This window comes from Chiloscyllium plagiosum, unplaced genomic scaffold (assembly GCF_037043375.1).
Source record: "Chiloscyllium plagiosum isolate Xiang-an unplaced genomic scaffold, Cpla_swu_hap1 HiC_scaffold_35, whole genome shotgun sequence".
In the NCBI taxonomy this organism is placed as follows: domain Eukaryota; kingdom Metazoa; phylum Chordata; class Chondrichthyes; order Orectolobiformes; family Hemiscylliidae; genus Chiloscyllium; species Chiloscyllium plagiosum.
The window spans coordinates 34,756,064-34,780,940 of record NW_028270173.1 but is presented as its reverse complement, the minus strand read 5'-3'; the positions used below and the strand labels follow the sequence as shown (position 1 = coordinate 34,780,940).

The following is a 24,877-nucleotide window of genomic DNA, read 5'->3' as shown; positions in this document are numbered from 1 at the left end:
TCTGAGAACCTCTATTATTGTAAGTTTTATAAATATTTAGAATGTAGTCTATTTAACATTCGTTTTATAAAATGTGCTGCACTCTGTATTTGCCTACATTGAAGTTCTTTTTAACAGTAATGTCCATTTCACAAATTGTATTCATAAAAATTTCAATGTAGGTCTACACTCCTTATAATATTGCTGATGTTGTTGTTACATTTATATCTAGCTATTATCTTTCAATCCCAGTAACCAAAGTCATTAATTAACACTATAAAGTTTTCAGCTAATACAGCAGCAGCAATTTCAGCAACAGTTTAAGAACAACTGACCCATACATTTCCTGCAGAGCATATTGATATTGGCTTGCAGAGTAATCGGTTTACCTTATTGTGCAAACAAAAAAAAAACAACTGTGGATGTTGGAAATTAGAAACGGAAACAGAAATTCTTACAAACATTTGGCGTGTCTTGAGGCAGCTGTGGCCAGAAATCAGAGTTAATGGATTCAGTTTCTCTTTTTAAGTTGTACAGAAAAAATGACGGTGTAAAGATCAGTTTGGGGAATGAATAGCTAATAATGGCGATGATTTGCAGCTGACAATAGCGTCTGTGTGTTAGCAGTCAATGTGATGACAAGGCCTAGCCCATGTGATGACAAGGCCTAGTCCATGTGATGACAAGGCCTTGGTTCAGAGCACACGAGTACGTGACACATGTCATAAAGTTCTTCAACTCAATATTCAGTCCGGAAGACTGCAGAGTTGCCAAGAAGAAAATAAGGTGGTTTTCTTCCAGATCGTGTTGGCTGGGTAACACGGTTATGTGTTGGAATTAGATTCAACTGGAAGCTCAAGATCTTCTTTTTTGCGGATACACCAAAAGTGTTCTGCAAAATATTCGCACGTTATTCCCCAGTGTGAGGAGACCATAATGTGAGCATTGAATACAGCAGAGTGCATTGAGTGGAGTTTCTGTCCAAATGTTTTATTTTGGGTTTTATCCCCACTTCCCATTTATCCTATCCCCTTCCCCCACTTCATCTTCTGCAAGGAAATGTTTCTACCTCCTCTTATTTTTGAAAAAGGTTCTCTGGATCCGAAATGTTGACTCTGACTTTTCTTCTCAGATGTTGCCACATCTGCTGAGACTTTTCCAATATTTTCTCCTTCTCTCCTTTGCTTCTTTACTCTTCTTTATCTTCTTCTCTTTTCTCTTTTTTCCCCATAACAAACACATCAGGTCAACTGTTCTGATACTTGATTCCCATCAAATTGTGTCCTCTTGATATCGCATTTATAACAGGCCACCAGAGCTGTTTATCTGAAAGAAAAACTTTCAATGGTGCTTGTACATTGCTTGGTGTTTGTACCATTCTCTGAGTGGTCTCATCGAGTACAAGACAGTGTTCAAAGTATTTGTATTTAGTCCACCAGTTGATCTCGGAGAACAATTCCCAAGGAAGAAAGAAAGTAACTCAGATCGGACACATTTATAGACAGACAAGAAATGTATGATTTCTACAAATTTCAATCCCTTTTACCTGACATGAGCTGTCTTCTAACATTCTGGTCAGTTCAGACTTAGATGTGTATTCAACGCTTACTTAATTGTAGACTGTTAGTTTTCGGGCAGCATACATTGGTCCAATTATTCTAATTCCCTCTGTCATCTATTTCAATGAATGGAATGCTGCAGACCTATGGCAGCGTTGAAAAAGGCCGTTCATAATATGGAATTTGATTCACATGCGTATACTTTGAAGACATCTAATCAGTCATGTTGCTGGGTTGTGTTCTTGTAGACTTGCGAGTTTTTTTCACCCAAATGAATATCCGTTTGAAATTATTAATATTCGACCAGACATAGGCAGATAATTTCAGCTCGATGTTTCACTGCATAAAAAAACTTTCTTGCTTCAATATCACCCACTCACAAACCGTCATTACTTAAACAGTACTTCCAAATGGTGTTTCCCTTGTTCATGTACTATCGTTTGATGGAAGCTGCCAATCCGTATTTATCATTTCTGAATATTATAGGCGTGTACACTTTCATCGAATTTCCCATCAAACACCGTTTCTCCACAAGAATAATAGTAGTTTCCCAAAGATACTTTTTCTGTCATAATTCCCCTGTACCTGAATTTATTCCAGTTGGTATTTTCTTAAAACCTCAATATCCCTCTGAAGGATGTTGTGAAGAATGGAACAGAGCATTTGAGCTTGGAAGAACTTTTATGCACTAAGTTATCACTGAAACATTAAAGTTATAGCAAATCAAATAGACCCCAATACAGAATTAAAAACCATGCATAGAAACGATCCAGTCCTGGGGACCACTCATTCTTTTGTGCCGTTTATTTTTTCATTACTATGGTCTGACTGATGTAAATTTTATTTAATCTCCACCACTATTTAGTACCAATCTTTTGGACGTCTGATATGCTGACTTATTTCTCAACTGGAAATATACTGATGGAATGCATTGCTTTGGCATATGTCCTGTTTTCATGTGAAATGTTTTGAAGGCGCTCACTGCTTATGACCATACTTTCTTCTTACATAATCCGAGTACACATTACACATTGACTTTAATGCACGCAGCAATCTTGCCTGTACTTTGCTTTTTTTGTGGCATTTGTTATATCCAGCGGCGAGCTCTCCATGAGGACATGTAAAGATCTTCTGCACTCAGTGTCTTTGTCTATAAACGAATGTCAAATAGACAAAATGTTCTCCACTATAAGAAAGGAGCTTCTTTTCTGAAGGATGAAAATCTCATGGATCTAAGATAGAAAGAAGATTTTCAACAAACTTTAAAGCATGAATACATTGTGGATGCTGGTGCTCTCAGGCTTTACCCCACTATGATGCAGTGGAAACCATGGAACAACTGCTACCAGGGGAACAACTGCGAAACAGCAACAAAAAAATGAAAAACACAAATCGCTGAACTGATACCATTCCAGTATAACTATTCAGAAATTATATCTGATATCAAAAATCTGTCCCATAACCATATGGTGAAATGGGATCCTCCAAAACCGACGTCAGGAATTTGACTATCGTAATTGTCTTCCAGAAAGACGGTAAGTATTGCTATGGAAACCATCCTCTCTTCCACAGGAGAAAACTTTCAGGACTTTAATCTTCCTGCCGTGTTTACATTTCATGCCTTAATAAAACCATCAAGAGACACGGTATGTATTATCCTTTAAGTTTGTGTAAATCTGGAACTAAAAGATAATTTAATTGCAATTATCTTCAATTGTCAGGAAATAAAAACGTGTCTGTTTCACTGATGTCGTTTACGGAATGAAGTCGATTGTTCATTTCTGGTTGGCCTTACATATGAATCCAAGCGCAAGGAATATTGTTAATTCATAACTGCCTTCTGCAGAAGCTAGCAAAGTCACCAAGTTGCAACAAAGCACTGGAAGTCTAATAAAAGGAATGAAATCACACAGACCACAGAAATTGACCGTGAAACCTTAAATACAATGGCGTTCACAGTCCTCTGACCCTGCAATATCCTCTTTATGATCATTTCTTTCAAAATATTGATAGCTGGCCTCCAGACGTGTTAAGGAACAACAACCTTAAATAATGCTTCTTACGATATTATAACTTGTAGCCACTGTTCCAAGCAGTGTCATCATCATAAATGGGTAAATCCTGACCAAAGTGTGACTGCATGTCGAGATGGAGTTACCCTGAGAGTCCTGAAAATTTCCCACGATTCAATGAAATATCACAGATACAGATGCAACAAACAAGGATTCCCGACCTTGAATTTCACGATCACTCCAATCTCTGCACTCCTTGTTGGAGCGTGTACTAAAATCCACATTAAAACATAAGCTTTTCAGGGATCCAACAAAAGATGTGGTTTCGAAAAAAAATATATAAATCGATTTGGATATGACCTGGACTGGATTCAATTAGTTCCAAGTGTTGATTTATTCAACAAAAGGAAGAACGCATTCTGACTTGAAATCACCAACACAAGCAACAGATGCTTCTGCAAGTGACGGTATCAATATGAAGGTCCACTCGTGGCGACATATCAGCACGCTAAATTGGATAGATTTTGAACTTATCAGGCACCTCACAACTGGGTGTCCATAAGGCCCTGTGGATAATCAGCGTTGGCTGTGAGATACTTTGCCATAATCAGTGACTAATGTGCCCATATGACAACATTCTAACTTGAACAGGGAATCAAGCCCATGGAATCAACCTTGGTTCAATGAGAAATTTACAACTGCATCTGAGGAATATAACCAGGTATTCCTCACAAAAGAGTGACCTCTAATTAAACTACAACACGGGAAGACTTCAATCAAAATGTAGAATGAGTAAGATGTAATGCACAGACACAAGTAATGAATCATGCAGTTGTCTCCTGCTTTCTATTTATATCTTTCGCCTGGATGGGGTTCCTGGGGTTTATGGTGATGTCATTTCCTGTTCGTTTTTGAGGGGTTGATAGATGGCATCTAGATCTATGTGTTTGTTTATGGCGTTGTGGTTGGAGTGCGAGGCCACTAGGAATTCTCTGGTATGTCTTTGCTTAGCCTGTCTCAGGATAGATGTGTTGTCAACCTGAGCTACAAACTTCACAAACCATGCCCTATTTTGTCTTAAGTAACGCTGTGACTATTTTGCTGTTGAATGGTAGTTAATATCGCCAACAGATAGCGCAGCCTCAAATATAAATTAGTATTACTTTCGGGTTCCAAGTGTCTCGTCAGAGACAATGGGAAAACAGGCCCAGAATTTGGTGAGGTTGCATAATGTCATCCGATGTATTGCTTTCAATAGCTGAAGAAGTCAATCCGACGAAGACAATGCATATATCAAACATGATTAATGATCTTGACCGTTGATAGGCTGCGTTGATATTGTTTTCTGGGCTGAGATCTCACTTGAAGTGTCTGAAACCGCGTGTCAAGGAATGAGATGCATTAATGATCACCAAATTCTGGCATTTACTTCTATTGCACAAAGTGCATTTTTCTTAACACAAATTCAGATTTCCAGTCAGATTTCCACTTTACCCCTTTGGCCGAGTGAACCAATGTCACAGTGGTCAGAGCAGAATCTCCAACCGCCTGCCGATCAATGGCTAAAATATAGGGCAGAGAATTTATCCCTGTGAGCCAAACAAATACCATCGCCAAAAGATTACGAGGTAATTCGCTTAATATTAAAATACCCATGGGTAAAACAACCACAGAGAGAGAGGCGAAATGTGGAGGCAAGACATTATAGCACATACTGTCACGTGCAATGAAGAGAAACTAAACTTTGGACTTTGAAACTAACAATTTTTTTTTTTAAAGCAGCATGTTCAGCCAAACATCTATTAACGTCATCCATCAACTCTGAGCATTTCGACATGTTTTGCTGTGCTATAATTGGTGTAATAAACGTTTTTAATCATGCTAAAATGATACATTACGTCAATAGAGTATGACTCGATCGACTGATTAACAATATTAATGAGAAGCCAATCTGATTAACATTCGCAGTGCTTGGTTATGAAGCAGAGGTCATTGGTAAATTGGATGATTTTCAGTTTGGAAGGATATTCTAAAATTATTGCTCCAAGAATTTTATATTCAGAAACTACTCTTTCTAATGTATTACTAGCCTGCAGTTTTGTTAACAAAGAATATTCGATGCTAACAACGACACAGTAGTCAGCCTTAATAAATTATCACAATTTTAATATCAGGTAACGACGGGTACAAGTACAACAACTCGCCTGATTAAACCTAACCGCATGATTAGAAAACAATATACTCTTTTTTGGAATAATGCGCAAAAGCAAAATAAACCAAGTCAAACCGTGAGAGGCTAGTAATACAGATTCATTTAAACTCATGGACATTAGCAACAGAAGTCCATGATTGGATGCTGATCAACAGTTGCCCACCATCCCCATGATAAATAGCCACTGAAATGGGATCAGTCTCTCTTGAGGTGGATGGAGGACGAAGCCATGAAAGGCAAAAAGGTAAAGCAGTATTTGAAGATAAACCAAGTAAGTTCGATAAACTTTGATATTCATGCTCGTTATATATGGCACATTTGAATACAGTGATGCATTTATTTGTCAATTTTCATGTCCATAATGCTTCGAATACTCTACTCAGTCTTTCAGTAATTGTTTGAAACGTTGCTGTTTCTTCCTGAAGTGCTGGTGCAGGTTAGAAAAACGCAATGCAACATTGTAGAACAGATTTTTGCCCATTTCGATCAGAATTGAGGGCTGGTTGCATTGTCAGAGCGTCAGCAGAATCAGCAGTAAAAAGAGTTCTGAACGGTTTGTGGAGCAGTACGAAAAAAAATGAATTGTCCGGGATTAGTGCTTGAATGAGCTCTGCAGTATGAAGGATCAGGGCATTTGTAGTGCCACAGTATTACATTAGACTACTTACAGTATGGAAACAGGCTCTGCGGCCCAACAAGTCCACACCAACCCTCCGAAGAGTAACCCAGCCAGACCCATACCCCCACTCCACATTTACCCCTGACGAATGTGCCTAACACTATGGGCAATTGAGCATGACCGATTCACGTAACCTGCATAATTTTGGATTGTGGGAGGAAACCGGGGCATCCAGAGGAAACCCACGCAACCACAGGGAGAATGTGCAAACCCTACCCAGACAGTCACCCGAGGTTGAAATCAACCTTGGGTCCCTGGTGCTGTGAGGCAGCAGTTCTAACCAATAAGCGAGTGTGCCGCCCCATGGGGTAAGAGTGAGGCAGCACTACACTGGAGGGTGGGAGGACTGAGAGAAGCTTCTGCGATATTGGAACAGCAATGCAAAAGGATTGCTGCACTTGTGAAGATACCTCTTTTCGATTAGATGCCAAAAGAATTATTTTGTTGACTTTCTTTCATGAGGCAAAACTTCCCACGCCACTATTTTGATAAAGGTCGGGCTTATGTTCTGCTGTGGAATGATCAATTTCACAAAAACAAGGTTACCTTGGTATTGTCACAGAACGTCTAAAGGACATTTGCTCTGCACAAATTGGCAGCTTCATTCCTTTTCAACAGATATGCCATTTAAAGTGGTTAATTGGCACTGGAGAAAGTTTGGATGCCCTGTAATCGATTGTAAATGTTCTAACGATCCATTTTTCATGGCATGTAGCAAGGTAATAACATGTTATCCCACCCTAAATGCTCTTATGTCGAATCACTTGCAAGGCAATTTCAGAATGTATTAAATGACAAACCAAGTGTGATATATTGCACACGAGGTAAATACTGCAGATTCCCTTCCTCAAAGCATATGTGAACCAAATTACTTTTAAAATAGCCAATGGCAGTTGCAGAGTTCCCATTTCAAAGACTAGCATTTAAATGAATTGATGTTCCCCTATCTGCCATGGTGAAGTTTGAATACAATTTCTTCGATTGCTAATCTGGCACTCATTGATTCGCAGACAACAATCTATTGTCATTGCACCACTTTATTTTCTTTGTAGGTAAAACAGCCTGTGAATACTATGAAAGCATTAGTGCATAAGAAATCAACACAGAATATCACTTCGTCTTGCTGAGGACTGTTACACACAAATGGAAAGCTGAACTGGCCTGGTGAGGTGGGGAATTTGCGGGCGATCGGCACGGTGTACTCCTGCACCGCCTGTCAAATGTCCTACTCCGACAGCTGGCGTTTTAGCCTCCAGAGCGACCACCTCTCTTCAGGCACTGTCCACCATATTCTTAAAATCACCATTGTGCCGCATTGTTTCCAACCAGTGCTCCAGGTCTGAAAGCCGTTTTGGAGGAGCTGCAGCTGGAGATAGTTTCGACGCAATTTCCAATCCCCAGCACTGGAAATGTTTCTGATTTGCTGTACGAAGTAGGCAGAGGACACCAGGGCCTACCATAACTTGCCCCTTTAAGTCAAAACCATAGTTTATCCTTAAAATCAAATAACTTCAATAACTCTTGGGCTCTTCTCCACATCTCGACTCTGTTGCACTGACGAACTGTAAACAGCTGCCCACTACCTCCATGATACACAGTATCTCAAAGCAGATAGATCTTTCTTACGAAGGGAGAATGTAAGAGGAGGTCATGAGAGGTCAAAAACATAAAGTTATATGTAAGATAAGCCGAGTAAATTCAAAATATTTTGACATCTATGATTGTTATGCTTGGCATCGTTAGGAACAGTGATGTATTTATTTTGTCAGTTTCCCTACCAATAATGTCCTGTTATACCGCAATAAGTCCTTCAGCAATTGTTTCAAATGTTGCTGTTTCTTCCTGAAATACTGGTGCATTTTATAAAATTGCAATGCAACATCATAGAACACATTGTTCTCCATCTCATTAAGATTTGATGGTGGGTTGCATTGCTGGAGCCCAGCAGAAAGAGCGGTGAAGGACTTTTCTGGGGCACTGTTTGTAGGGCAGTAATGACAAAATCACTGGCAGTACTGGCTGGGATTAGTGCAGGAAGAAGCTCTGCTATAGTAGAAGATCAGTCTGTATGTCGTAGTTAGGGTTAGGAATGAACCTTTGGGTGGAAGACGACGAGAAGATTCTGTGCTGTTGAAAGGGCAATGCAAATGGGTTGTTGCATTGTTGAAAATATCTCTTTTTAATGAGATGCCAAAATCGTGATATAGTTATCCTCCGTTGGTGAGGCAAAACTTTCCATACTACTGTTTCGATGAAGATCTGGCTTGTGTTCTACTATACAATTTTCAATTCCCCCCACCACCACCCCCACCCCCCAAAAAAAACAACTCTACATTGTCAGAAAACTCAGTGGGGACACTTGCTTTGTGAAAATTAGCTGCTTCCTTTTTGTTTCAACAGATATATTTAAAACGTAGTTAATTGTCTCTGGAGCACTTTTGGATGATAAAAGTTCTATCCATTGTAATGGCACGTGGCAAAGTAGTAACTTGTTAACACACTTTAAATGTCCTTGTATGAAATGAATTTGCAGGCACTTTCAGACTGTAGTTAGATGTTAAACAAAGTGCTGGAGATTGCAGACGAGGTAGGGATTACAGATTCTATTCCTAAAGAACATCGTGAAACAAATCACTTTTAGAACAATCGATGGCAGTTAATGGGTTATCAGACTAATGTTGAAATAAATTGATGTTCCCCCATCTGCAATGATGACGTTTGAATGCAAATTCCTAAATTGTTAATCTAACACTCCTTGATTCCTAGTTTCGACCATTACAAGTGCACCTTTGTTGTTTGTTTTTTTTTTCAGTCAGACAACCTGTAAATACTATGAAGGACTCAGAATACCTCAGAATCATGCTGTTGGCCATTCCATACGAATGGGAGGCTGAACTTTCCCGTGAGATCAGGAATTTACAAAGGTCCTACCCTGAATGCAGGCGTTTTAGCATGCATAGTGACCACCTCTCTGCAGGCATTATTCACTACACTCTAGGAATTAGTGGTATGCTTCAATTTCCTCAACGACTGTTTCAGCTTTGAAACTCGTGCTAGGAGGGGCTGCACGTTCAGATACTTTTGGCACACTTTTGATGCCCAGAAGTGAAACTATTCCTAATTTGCCACATGGAGAAGGAGAAGCCCGCCAGGGCCTTCCATGATTTACCCCTCTCAGTCAAAATTTTACTTTGTCCTTGAAATCAAATAAAGTCAAAACCTCGAGGGCCTTCTTCTCCACATCAGTGCACGGTTGTTCTGACAAACTGAAAGCTCAAAATAAATATCTTAAAAACCTCAAGCGATGAGAATAGCATATAAACGCACCTTACTGTACATTACTAATTCCTTCCTCCCATTTGCATGGCATTACTTTCTCACACATTTTTAGACTATTTTGCTGTGATGTTCTCTGTAGGAAATTGTTCCCAGACTGTTTTGCTGTGAATCTCAATGCCGAAAACTGTTTTCTGAATGATTCACTATGATGCTGACTGCGGGATACACTTCCCTGGTGGTTTATGCGAAGCTGACTGCAGATATTGTTTCCAGACTGGTTCACTGTGATGACGTAAGATGTACATTGGAGACGACTTTACAGCCTACTGACCACGGGACTCCCTTTCTTGACTAAGTTGCTGATATGCAGACCGTAGGAAACTCTTCCCTCATTACCTATCAGTGATGCTGATTCCAGGGCACTTCACAGTCTATTAACCTGCAAGGCTGACAACGGGACGACCTTCTCAGACAGATGGCTTAATCTTGCTGTGTTTCTCAGTATTCAACTCACTTTCTATTCTGTTATCGTCATAGTATAACTCCCCTTTGTTCGGGTATTTTTCTCTCATGTCCCTAAATGCCTCATTGATAATTGTGTTTGCAACTTCTTACTGTATTTTTCCTTCCAAATATGTTTAAAGGCCAATTAGCAGTTAGATGACAGAGATTTGATCACTATTGTATATTCTCTCTGAAATGAAGTACACATAAACAGAATCATTAAAAAGAACAGCAACAAACATCTTCAATATACATTTCAAAGAAAGAGCTTCAGATAACATTTCTGTTATCCTAAATGTCGCATTGCTTATTTTAGCTTTGAGAAGAAAACAAAACAGAAATCTTATCATGTGGTATTCAACACTTCTCATAAAATAACCGAATTATATCAACAGAAAAACTATGTGTTGCTCAGTTTTCATTAATATGTCACTGCCAGAAATTTGAAAGTCACAACATCAAAATTAAACACTCAATATTTTGTACAGATCTCTGTCTCTCCTAGACCTTTGTTGGTTTCTCTTAACAGTTGGACCTGGCCGAGAAGTTATCTGGGATGATGGCAGTGAGCTGGTGTTCACATTGCTGCATATAGTCTTTTTCTGAACTTGCTTAAATTATTGGATTTCTCAGTCTACTACTTGAACTTATATTGGTAATGCATGAACTTAGAAGAAAACAAAACAGAAATCTTATCATGTGGTATTCAACACTTCTCATAAAATAACCGAATTATATCAACAGAAAAACTATGTGTTGCTCAGTTTTCATTAATATGTCACTGCCAGAAATTTGAAAGTCACACCATCAAAATTAAACACTCAATATTTTGCACAGATCTCTGTCTCTCCTAGACCTTTGTTGGTTTCTCTTAACAGTTGGACCTGGCCGAGAAGTTATCTGGGATGATGGCAGTGAGCTGGTGTTCACATTGCTGCATATAGTCTTTTTCTGAACTTGCTTAAATTATTGGATTTCTCAGTCTACTACTTGAACTTATATTGGTAATGCATGAACTTAGAAGAATCAGTCAAACGTCTGAAAATATTACACTTCCGAGTTTTGTTTTGTTGCAGAGCACAAAAGTATTTTAATAAACACTATTCGACTACTGGACTTAAAGTCTTTTGAGATAACTTGGCAATGCCACTCAATGTTATGACACGGGGTAAACTCTCTTTATTTTAAAACCGGCAACACGGAAAAGATTTACCCAGTGCAGTAATCTGTGAACATTCTCGTGGGCAAGAACAATATAAAATAAAATTAACAACTTTAATTCTTAAAGTATAACAGCGAATAATTAACTAACCACTATTCACAATTTCTTTCTCTAACCTTTTTTTTAACCTTCCATTCTATTATATGGTTTTCAAGGAGCTGGAGTTGGGTGCACTTCCCGAGCTATGGTCGGCAGAGACATGCGCCATGTCTCTCATCTGCCACATTCTGCATAAGGAACATGCAACTGCCCTATCAGCCATAAATCCGCTAATCTGAAAAAAGAAAAAAAGGGAAAACCTGAAAATTTACCGAGATTACAGACTCTTAGTAAGGTTAGAGGAGGTGAGTGATCCTACCAACTTAAAAACTTCCAGGCAGCTCTCGAGGTGAGTCCATTTTGAAGTGGGAACATTTGACTTACCCGGCAGCTTTCGTTTCTCTCCGCCCGCTCTCCTCGCTGCTCTGTTTAAAATGGAGGCCCGACTCTCGAGGTCAGGCACTTTTTTAAGTAGGAAAAACTGACTTACCCGGCAGCCTTCTCTCCACCATCTCTCCTCGTCGCTTTACTCAAGAAAAATAGGCGTTGCTCTCTAAAGAGTCTGGCTCTCTCAACCTGGCTTCAGCAAATCCGAACAATGAAGATGCTGCACAAATGAGCACGAATGTTTAACTGCATTCCACTGTTTCAAGTTAAGCAACTTGACACGCTCTTCAATAAATATTTTCAGCAAACTTCAAAATAATGTTGACAGTGACATCAACATATGAAAAGTATCCGGTACGAGTATCAAGAATGGGAATGGTAGAGAGAGCAGAATAATAGACATTATTGTGAATGTGACCAGAACACATGCCAAGCGATCAAATAGTGCTGTATTACGAGTAAAAATAGTTAATTAGGACCACCCTGGCAATTCTCCTGGCCTTTATAACTACAAGGACTTCATACAACATCATAGTTCTCATGGATTCCTTCTGCTCAATATATGTCCCCAGCATAGTTTGGAACATTGGATACTGGTTCTGTTTTATCAATACTCCCATAACACAGACTGCTTCGCATTTTGCTTTATGACCTTCAAGAAAATGTCCAAGTATCTGCTCCTGTGTTAGTGCAATCAAAAAAAAGTGACAAAATAGGATCTTAGTAAGAATCAAATATAACAGACATCTCCGTAAGTTCCATTCAACAATGTAAGTAAATTGCAAGCCCATTTGGAAAGATTGTGAGTCAAGTAGAGATTTTTACATTCAATATGCAATAATTGTATCCAATGAACTGGTAATATCTATTGTTAAAATGTCTATATTTTATATTAGAAAGTATACATGATTAAACTGAAACGATGTGTAAGAAATTTTGTTGAAGAATGTTAACTTTGCAACCCTCTTTAATAAAGTGAAACATTCAACTGAACTTCTATTGTGTTTGATAAGGGCGAGCTTTTGCTGTATATCTCCATTAGCTTTGAAGTTTAGCTTGTGTAACATTGCAAAGTTCAATTTCCCTTCTATCTGGAGCAGACCCTGTACTCTATCTCTAGTAGAAATAAATGTGAATATTGCAACTGACTATATTGGCAGATCCGTTTTCTGTCACGGGAAAAGATGATGAAACTTCCCGAATTCAGCCAAATCAGAAAAAAGCACATCGTGATTCTGATGAGAGCATTTGTAACAAGTCCATTTGAGCTGCTGCGATTCATATTCTTTTGAGAAATGAATTTGAAGGAAAAGGATAACTTGTATTCGAAACAGTATTCAGTTCCACCGATCGTCTCATAATTTGTATTCAAATCTCTTTTGGTGACAATATAACAATCTTCTTACTCTAATGAATTTCTTATGTGTATCAGCTTTAAACAATTCCTCAAAATTATTTGTACTAGAACATTTTCCCATGCGTGCTGCTCTTTGACTGAATGCATTTTGCTGCATGAGTCATTTGAGGATAGAAACACTTTCATTCAGTTTTTAGGGGTGGCCACTGATTATTGCACAAGGGGTGTACTACTTTTCCAGTTTTCAATTGCAAAACACAGCTTTCTATAATGTAGATACAAAAACTTCGCCGCACTGTAAAGTGGAACCCAACAGTGCTGCAGTGCTGAGTACGATTCTTTCCAAACTATTATCAAAAATGCTGACTCAACTGAGAATTCACGATGCAGGTACTTGATACTTGGACACTGGTTGGCGTCTGTTTGCAGTTTCAGTGCTGATCAAGATATTATTTTTTGGTATGTAGTATGTCCAATTGTGGCTCATGTAAACTAATTAACAAAAAGCTGTCCAGCGAAACAACGTGGATCCACACATTTACAGATAGGAGAGAGTGACATGAGCCACTTTCCAAGCACATGTTGACCTTATTCTCAAACACTCCACCTCACGAGAAACCTGAAGAATAGCAAGATGGTGCAGGTGCCGGAAAAGTCAGAGAAAATAACCAGTGAAGCTACAGCTGGAAGGGGATAACTCCAGAGAAGTGACACGTTACGTGAAGAGAATAGTATATTTGTTAGTTCAAATATTCCCATCCTGTTTGAGACAACCTACGTGGAATAGAAAACGTAAGGAAATTTTATTTTTGTATGGTCCATTGCTGAATGTAATTATTACACTCATCACGATACAAACCTTTATTTCCCAGCTCACGGCTTTCACTACTATCGGCGGTCATCATTGCTAATGAGGCAAGTGCTCTTTCGTAAAACTGACGAAAGGCAACTGTTTTCTTTTGTCAAAGTGCATAACGTTATATTCATTTATAGCCAACACTGCTTGATAGGGGATTGGAAAATCAATGGAATGCAGTTTGTGTATTCGGAATGTCATGCCTTTCCAGCGAGACACTCATTTTTTACAATTTTCATCCTTTCACTTTGATATCCAAGACAACTGCATATTCGATCTTTGCTCAGAATCACAAAACTAGCCAATACCATGACCAACAGCACGGTGCATAACTTCAGTAACACAGAAAGCTGCACAACCGCTTTCTCATCAACTGCATGCCCCACCACAACTACAGATGCAAGAGCATGAAGACTTGGAGCTGAAGTAGACATTTCAGCTCTTCAAGTTTGTTCCATCATTTGGTTGATCTCAATCATACTTGATCTCAATTTGGCCTGCACTCCATTTTCCTGCCTGCAAGCCAAGGCCCTTTAACCCATTACTAAATAAAATTTGGTGACTTCCACAGGTTCATGTCCCTTTGAGAGAAGTAATTCCTCCTCATCTCTGTCTGAAATCTATCACACTTTATTCTCTAATTCTGTATTGTCCCAAAAGGGGGGAAAGCGTCAAGTTTGTCATCGCCTTTAGCATCTTCTATGCATCATTTAGATCTCTGATCATTCTTCTCAACTACGGAGTTGTTTGATGAAAACTGCTCAATATTTCTTCATAAAACAATGTTTGACACTGAGATCGAGCTGAAGGCATCGAGATTCAAAACTCGGGGTACTTATGCAAAGAAGAAAATGTGTGCGAATTCATGTCTTTCCAGGCTCTGAACAAAACATCTCCATTATTATTTCTCTTGCCACTTTGGTTTCAGAACTTGATCTGGTATTGAAATTACATTTAATGTGTTCTTAATCTTTGTATTTGTAACTTCAAGTTCTTGGGGGATGAGCAATCACTTTCCCAATTCAGTCAAGACCTGGATTTCTGAACACGATCGGTTGTTGAGGAATCATCAATGAGAATACTTGAAAGAGCCCTCTGATATCTGCATGCAGTGCTTTATACACTGGGAAAAGGGGGAAAGAAATTATTTTGTGAGGATTGTACTGAAATAAATATTGTGTAGACGGGTGAATAGGGCAGTTAGAAATAAAGAAGGGCAGAAAATGGGCGGCACGGCGGCACAGTGGTGAGCACTGCTGCCTCACAGCGCCGGAGACCCGGGTTCAATTCCCGCCTTAGACAACTGACTGTGTGGAGTTTGCACATTCTCCTCCGGGTGCGACGGTTTCCTCCCACATCCAAAGATGTGCAGGTCAGGTGAATTGGCCATGCTAAATTGTCCGTAGTGTTAGGTAAGGGATAAATGTAGGGGTATGGGTGGTTTGCGCTTCGGCGGGTCGGTGTGGACTTGTTGGGCCAAAGGGCCTGTTTCCACACTGTAAAGTAATCCAAATTGAATGAATTTGGTAAAGGTAAAAGGGTTCGTGGAGGAGGGATGACGGCAAAACAATGTGTCTCAGTACTGCTACTATAGGAAATTGTTTTGAATCGGTCTGTAAAGTGGATACATACTGCAAAAACAGACAAGACAAGTATTACTCATCAAGCCAATACTCATCAAGGCAGGCTGTTAGACAAAATGGAAACAGAACCTTCAGTCTAATGAGTCCATGCCGAATATAGACACAAACTAAACTCGTCTCACTGACCTGTGCATAGCCCCTATCTCTCCAAACATTTCTTATTCATGCACTTATCTAAAAGTCTTTTTAAACGTGGTAACTGTACCTGTATTCAGTACTTCTTCTGGAAGTTGATTCCACTCACGAACCACTCTCCGTGTAAAAACGTTTTCCCTCGTGTTTGTTTTATTTAAATCTTTCTCTTCTTAACTGAAAAATATGCCCTGATTCGTGAAATACCCCAAACGAGTTAAAAGACAACTATCACTTACGTTATCCATATCCATCATAAGGTTCCCCCTCAACATCGTATGCTGCAGTAAAAAAAAGCATTCAGTCTTTCAAGCCTCTCCTTACATTTGAAACACTCCACTCCTGGCAAAATTGTTTTGAGGGGCAACGAATGATTTGTGATAGACAGAATGTTTTCGCGGGAGGGAAATTTTGCCTCACAACATACATTCAGATTTTTTTGAGGATTTAACCAAGAAGATACTGGTTCAGTCCTGTTATTCCTTCCACGTTACCAGCTCCGTCTGCATCTATATATCTGTTCGAAATCTTTTTGTGCTACACCTCTCTCCATTCTTTGCATCCAAAATTCTGATACCTCAACTATTTCTATAAGTGACAGTCACAGCAATATTTACTTTTCCTACTGGTGACAATGATTAACTTTAGGCAGCAACACGGCATTTGACAGAGTGTTGCATCGAAAAGGCTGAGGAAACTTTAAGTCAATATCTCTCACCTGTTTCATTGAGTTAGAGGAAACCCAATTCCATGTTACCTGCAATCAAAAAGGGCCACAGGTAACAGTATATGTAGCTACAAGTAGGTGGAAGTGTGTCATGTTGTGAAGCCTGCCAAAATAAATTCAGAGCAAGATTTGTTTTTACTATGCATAATCAGGGTCATTCAGCAAATGTTGTCCACTCACAGATTCACATCCCACTTCGGATTTTTTTTTTTACAAGCATGTGCTCATGATTGGTGTGTTGGCTATGATTGGTGTTTTGCCTGTTCCAAATTTTTGAACGGTTATGCTGTTTGGCACGATGTATTAGAGCTTTTACATATGTTTGGTTGGAGCAAACTTCAATATTGAAAATGTTGCCTACTGGATATGGCAACGCAGTTTCAGTCAAGTTGGAAAGAACGAGCAACAAATGAAGGGATTATATCTTGGATGGAAGTTGAAACTTAATTCAAAACAACCATTAAGAGCAATTCATTAATTTGCATCAATGGGGTTATTATTGATTTTTTTATGCCACCAACATTTAAAAGATCCATTAACTAAAAATAGTTTTCTCTCTGAGAACATAAATTCACAACAATAAAGAAGACCTGGACAGCTTATGATAGTGAATCGGAAGCAAACTTCCATTCATGCAGCTCTTGTTGTTACCTCAAGATATTGCAATCTATTTTAAATAAAATTGGTGCCAAAGTTTTGCTGTAGTGAAGAAAAGCAAACACAGCAACGGTTTTGTCCACAGGCGTGTCTCAAAAAGTTAGATATTATTTCGTTGATGGTTGAGACTTAAAATTTGGCCTCAAGACTGCAACGATATTCACAATTCTCTTCTTAGAAATTATGCTCGTGGGACATGCCACGTCTTCTAAAGCCACAGTCAGCCTCCCCGTTTGACATCTTATCCAAAAGAGGACGCAGCTGGTCGAATAGTTTTCCTCATAATGTTTCAGACAACATCGGATGAGATCCTGTATTCATGTCTATGCATGGGACGGACTCAGAGGCAGTAGTATACCCATGATAAAAACTGACCACCAAATGAAGTCATTCCGTTCAGTATTTTATGTTTAAACTGTAGTGAAAAAGTCGTAGTTGAGACAATGAATGAGGGAAGCATTGTGACAAAGGGCATACTAGAAGTATGAACTCTGCTTAAATTTACTCACTATGACACAATCGAAAGGATCCCTATTGGTAACTAAAGGTTTAACAAGAGTGTGTAGAACTGCCTCAAGCTGATTGCATTGTGCTAACGGTCAGGATATTTGAAACTTTTACAACATTGTCGAGAGAAGTGGCAAGGATATCCCCAATAAATGAGGGAGCAAGCAGAAAGTAGCAGGAATGGTTAGTTGTGCAGTAAAGAAGACGTATGAGACATTTCTCTTCACAGCATAAATTTATAATGTGGAGTTGCCATTGGTGGAAGTAGGTGGACAATTTCAGAAGTCATGCGATACAGGGGTGTGGTCCACCAGGTTTATTTAAAACCACAAATTTTCAGGCACTGCTTCTTCGTCTAGTGGAAGGAGGAACAGTGCTGCGAAAGCTTAATAATTTATAACAGCAGGGAGCTAAAGTTGTACATAACTGTGGTTAGGCGACAGTTGAAGTTCGTTATGCAGTTCCGATCATGATGTGCTGGTTAGCATATGATTGCACTGGAAGCGCGCAGACTAGGCTCACCATGATGTTACCACAGATGGAGTAATTTAGCTATGAAGAGGGTCTAGATGTGCTCATGCAGCTTTCGTTTGAACAAAAGAACTGTGAGAGGATCAAATTGATGTATTCAACACTATGAGGTGCATTGACAGGTATTGCAGCTGTTCTCCTTGTTGAAGGATGGATAGCGAGGCAGTGTAGATTTCAGGCAAATTGCACAAGGTGTGGAGGTGATTCGATGAAGGAAAATTCATTGCTATATCAATGGGAGTCGGCCTGAGAATATACTTTACGTGAGAAAACTTTAAAAGGTATTTGGATGAGCAGTTGATTTGTCGATCGTCCAGATGTTTGTTTTTATTTGTGCTGCAGATTCATTGAGCCAAAGGGGCATTTTTTGAACCATATCAATCTAAGATTCTGTCATTCTAAAGAAGAGCCCAATGTATACTTGACAACAGTATTGAAACATCATCGATTAAATCGGAATAAAAAGCACGGATTCATTTATAAATGAATGATTTTGTTTTGATTCAAATGTTTTATTACCAAACACGGAAATCTTTCAAGGCTAATTCAGTTGGACTAGTGTCCATACTCTTTAAAAAAAACACATAAAGTATGATGTGAAAATATCATGTCAAAATGTTGGCACGTGAGATGAAATCTATAAAATGGACAGCATGCAAAACGCATTTACTGATGAAATGAAATGATAAATTAGGCAGCGTAGATAAAAGTACGACAATTCAAAAGAAACATTTATATATTAATTGAGATTTGACAAATTAAATTTAAAAATGGCAAACATGAAAACATTCACTGTGGAAAGAAAACCCACAGAACAGAATATTTGTTAAATAGATACTATTTCAAATAGTTGTAGATCAAAGGAAACACTGTCAACATGGCTTTCTTGAATGAAAACCATGCCTATCATACTTCTTGGAACTTTTTTGTGATGTAACTCCTCGAGTATGGCATGGATGATAGTTCAGTGGGTAATGTCACCACATCACTGGACATATTGGTTCTCAACTTGCAACCACTTCTGGTACATTGATGCAGGTGGAAAAACAGAAGTCTGATTCTCTGCCATGCTTATTACAGAGTGGGTCCCTTCAAGCACTGCCATCTACCAACAGGCAAGTGACTTAATCCCGAATATCCAGGCATGAAATCAAGAGCAAGTATGCATATGTGTTCTATGTGGCTGTAGTTGTGGTAGAATAAATAGCAAAGAATTGTATGAGTGTACATGAAGGCATTGGGAATATGCCGACTCATTTGGAACATATATTAGTAGTGAAGTGGACTGGAATAGCAGAAGGTTTAATGCTGAAACACAGTCATTTAGAATAAGCTTTCTTGCATTTAATGATATTAGTTTCTCAAATTCTCTGAAGATGCAAAGCACTGTGACAATGCCATGCATGGATACATGGAGCCCCAAAGAGGAGTGAACAGTACACGTGACAGCACCACAAGGTGATAGATTATACATAGTGTATGAACTGTCAGATTGATCACTTCTACAGGACAACGAAAAAAATACAATATTTGCTCAAATAAGTCAGGTTTTTAATTGTTCAGTACAATGTAGATGTACTCTGAGAAGAAACACAAAGGGTTTCCAACTGATCCATGAATGAAATTGAGAATGTAAATAGCCAGTTGCCTTTTCTTACTGCATGCAGTTTGGAATGAAAAAAAAGTCTTGTATTCATTTTACAAAGTTTTGTTGAGGATGCAGAGAACACACATATTCGTATTTGAGGAAGAATGTCCTTTCTTTGGAAGTGAAACAGCGGATGACATTGCTTCCAAATCGCACCCTGTGAAGAAAAGTTAGAAATGATTGGATGCCATGAGTTTGATACAAACTGACTCAATGGCAGGAAAACATCTTTGTGAGGTAGCCATTGCTGAGTTCTTTCAAAAGACCTGGAGTTTGAAACACAACCACAATCTCTCATCGTGTGCACCCGTAAGCTCATAATTCCCAATTTCACATGCCCTCCTGAATATTTCAAATGCTTTCTCTTTATGTCATACAGTGAAAGAGGTTCAGATGGATTGAGTGAAAATAATTTGAAATGAGAAATGTTGGAAATTGTGAACCAAGCATAGAGAGTTACTAAGAATGACTAAGAATTAAAAATGACAGAGATGTGTACGAGGCTCGTAAAAAAATCACAGACTGGAATTATAAAGGATTTTCTTAGAATTCAAATGAAAATGCCTCATTGATCATCTACGTTCAGATATCGTCTGTTCTTTCTGAAGCAAACTTCTCTTGGCAAGATAATATGTTATTCTTACAAATTACTCCTGTTTCTCCCAAAGGTGCAGATGAACTTTTTAACTTGCCTAATGACTTCATCAAAGAAACTCCAGATGCTGTAAGAACCATCTGTGTTCAAAGATTTGCAATAAACAACCTTCGGCATTGAACATCATTACATCATTCAGAATGCAAAATAAATCAGCTCCTAATTTCGCCTTATATTTAAACAAAACCTCAGCACTTTAGATGGATCGTTCGCCTTGAACAACTTCAATAGCGGAGGACAAGCTTGAAATGTCTTGGACACAAACAGCTCAGCTTGAGGCCATATACTACCCTCTCCTCGCAGTAGCGGGAGTACCTGGTGAGCTATTTTTGTGTATGTATCACATCCTTAAATTGTATGGTTGCTTTTGCCTTTTGCCTGCTAAATCAGTTGCGTTGATCTCTCAGTTGCCATGCACTCACATAGCAATGTCCATCTTTGACTTGGAGATGCCGGTGTTGGCCTGGGGTGTACAGAGTTAAAACTCACACAACATTAGGTTATAGTCCAATCCGTGTAATTGGAAGCACTAGCATTTGGAGCTCCGCTTCTTCATCAGGTGGTTGTGAACCTGATGAAACAACAACCTGATGAAGGAGCGGCACTCCAAAAGTTAGTGTTTCCAAAGAAACCTGTTGGATTAAAACCTGGTGTTCTGTAATTTTTAATTTTGAACTCCATCTTTGACCTTCTCTTCGTTCCTCCCAATTGTAATTTTTCTCTAAAAGTACTTTTATTCCTCGTGTTCCGTTCGCTTGAAAAGTTTCAATCCTTGCTATTTTCGTCCATCCAATACTCAATTATCGTCATCTTCTCACGCTCTTCTGTTCCTATTTAGTCTCTCTTTTTGATCTGAACATTTCTACTATTCTACTGACTTGCGATACATTTTGCCTCTTTTATGTTTATTGACAGTTACAATATAATGCTATTCCCGATTCAGTCTACCATATTTTGTTTTATCCCAGGCATTGCTTTCTCCCATACTGTGAATTACTTCCATTCTTCTATTCCCTATGTTATTACCATCGATTTTTTTAAAAATGTTGATTTTTGTGTTCCTTCATTGCATCATTTGTTAGTGCCCCTTTTATTTCTAAAACTAATATCCTCGGTGCCATAAAATAATAACTGGTGCATTATATTATGATCGACTTTAGATCCATGTAAAAAGATATGTGACATAATTGAGAAACTCTCAAAACAATCTTCAGAAGAAGACAGATTAATGCAAGTGATGAATGTTAAATCTTTACATTAACACAGTTTACTTTGCTGTTAATTATTTTTTGCTGCTTAATTTTTTGTTCCCTCCACAGTTAACCTGATAGCAATTCTCATTCTATCTAAAGGAAAATGTGGTTTATCTAAAGGTATCACTCAGTACCTACTGGCTATGGCAACCGCAGATCTCATGGTGATCTTTTGTAATGTGATTTTACACAGGAGTATTGCACTATATTTCTTGAACTTCTTCCCGATATGCACTTCTGTCTGCAGACTTATTCTATTCCTATCTCCAACTGCCATAGACATTTCTGTCTGGTTCACAGTTGCCTTTACTTTTGATCGTTTTGTAGCCATTTGCTGTCAGAAGCTGAAACCAAAATATTGCACTGAGAAAACTGCTACTCGAGTTATCATCACAATGACTATTTCATTTTGCATAAAAAACATATCGTGGGCTTTCTTGTATATTCCAACTGGAACAATTGACAAAATACCACGGGGCTGTGTCGAGTCACCAGATATCTATTTTCAATTTGCCGGGATAGCATTTTCTTGGTTCGAACAGCTCTTAACCCCGATTCTGCCATTTGTTTTGATTTTAATCTTTAACATTATTACAGTCAAGTGCATTTTCGTGGCCAGTCAAGCCCGACGAAAGCTGCGTATCCACGACAGCAATGGGCAAAAAACACAGGACCTTGAAATGAAGAAGCGGAGAAGGTCCATTCTATTACTTTTTGGAATATCCATTAGTTTTCTTCTCCTGTGGATGACAACAGTTGCAGAATTCTTACATTATCGAATTAAAAGCTATTTTAAACGCAGATTCATATTCAACCCCTTGGATATTTTCAAAAGTGTGGGCATCATGCTGCAGCTTCTGAGCTCCTGCACAAACACCGTCATTTATGCTGTGACGCAGAGTAGGTTCAGAAAGGAACTGTTCACTCTCTTGAAATGTCACTTTATTTCGGTTGATAAAAGGAATAACTAGGAAAATAATGCTGGAATTAAAAATTAACTTCCTCCCTCTGTTGTACAAATCAATGTCATTTAATAATTATTCTGTAATCTGATTAAAAGATTTCAGCTGTGTGATTTATAATGGATTACTTAAATTTCATTTTTTCTGAAGTAAAATATCAATTTCCTGTCGCGAACCAAAAGTTCTGTGCTGAACGTGTTAGTATTTTCAAACAATGTTCCTTCAGTCAGGTATTATATAATCACGTTCTCGACATCCGTGGAGTTATTTTTTCGGAACAAAATATTTTGGAACCAACCAATAATATTGTGCTTCCATGTAAAAGGTATTCTAGCTGCTTTTTCAGTTGGTTGGAATTTCTGATGCAGATCAGAACGTGGAGATATTTGCACTTTCAAATATCTGGAAAGCTTTTATGTGGGGTGCATGTAGGGTAGGGTCTGGGTGGGTTACCCTCCAAAGGGTCGATATGGGCTTGTTGGACCAAATAACCTTTTCCCACACTTTTAGGATTCTTCCATGATTTCTCATTAAGTAGCCAAGTTAAAGGTCACATACAGTGATTTGCCACAACAAGCCATTTCGCAGTTTCCCTTTGCAAGCTCTGGCTCCAGATTTTGGTCGACGATCATGAGTTCTGGAGTCCCCAACAGCAGAAAAAGATTCACTCTTTCATCCTTCTTATTATCTTGTATGCTTGAAGAGAGAAAAGGCCAAGAGGAGATGTAATAGGAATTTCAAAACAATCCAGGAGCTGGATAAAGTAGCGAGAGAGCAAGTTCTCCCACTCGTTAATGTATTAGTAACAGACAGTTATTGATTTTGAATGATTTGCAAAGGATGCGAATGGGAAGCGAGAAATAAAAGTCATGCAAATTGTCATATGCACCTGGAACGCACTACCTGGAATTACATGGAGAGAGATTCAGCTAAGTAAGTCAAATGGTTGATTATTTAAATACATGTTCACTCTGAGAGCTTGAAAAAACACAATGGATCGAATGCTCGCAGTCTGTGTCACACCACACTGTGATTATTAATTTAAAACTGAGTTCTCCATGAGAAAATTGGAAATGCCAAGCTGCATTTTCTTTGTATGGATGTTGCAACCATGTGCACTTCCAATAAATCTCACTTGTGACTTTCGAAGCATTATTTTTTGCATTCTCAACTCCATACAATACGCACTATCTCATTAATCTAATTTAACAACGTGAACCCCGAAGCTCAGTTGCTCATCTAGTAAATAGAGGCAGCCCTAACTGCAAGGCCAATACATTTAAGATAATGTATCATACACATAGATCTCCATGGTACTGCAAGTGTCATCTGACCAAGAATTTATAGAGGTGCATTATTATATTCCAGAGCTTCAGATATGAGGCAGTTTTCCATCTGAATGCTTTGATTATCATCTTTATCTTTACTTCACATTTTGATAATTTATATATTTGGATGCCACCAGTCTAAGAACCTCTAGTATTCTGAGAATTATTAGAATTACATTATGCTCTGTTTAATCCACTTTTTTAAAATATTTACCGACATTGAACTTCACTTCTTTTACGGTTTTGTACATTTTACAAACAGCTTTAGTAGATCTTTCAATGGAGATCTACACACCTCATAATTTGCAGATTTTTTAAACCTTTATATCTTGAGATTATCTTTCAATCCCACCGCTCAAGTAATTTATCTCTCTTTGGGCTTTATCTACACCTCCCATTTATTCTCTCCCCTTCAGCAAACTCATTCTTTAATTTCGCATAATTGCTGCTTCCATATACCTGTCAAATGCCATTTCTACGCCAAATGTTTTGCCAATTCCAGGAGTCTCAAGAGCAGACAACGGCCACTTATGAGGCATATTATCAAATGTTTTCTGGAATGTCATGCACCTGATTATCCATCGATATCTAGCTGAACGTTATTACAGCTATGTCTTAACACATTTGCAAGCATTTAACTCCTTACTGATAGCGATGTATAGTTCTACAATAAAGTTCATTGCTGTCGAAGCTTTTTTTCAGATGAAGGCAGTAAGATAAATTTCAGCAGATATTTAAGAGCAACTGAC

At 38.5% G+C, this 24,877-nt stretch overlaps 1 protein-coding gene across 1 annotated transcript; it reads left to right on the top strand.

The window, feature by feature from the left end:
- Positions 1-3,012: 3,012 nt before the first annotated feature.
- LOC148140639 (putative G protein-coupled receptor 139) lies at positions 3,013-22,809 on the top strand. Its single transcript, XM_087978978.1, has 2 exons — positions 3,013-3,073; positions 21,905-22,809. Exons 1-2 carry the CDS (start codon positions 3,013-3,015, stop codon positions 22,807-22,809), a joined length of 966 nt encoding a protein of 321 aa, XP_087835104.1.
- The last annotated feature ends 2,068 nt before the right edge of the window (positions 22,810-24,877 follow it).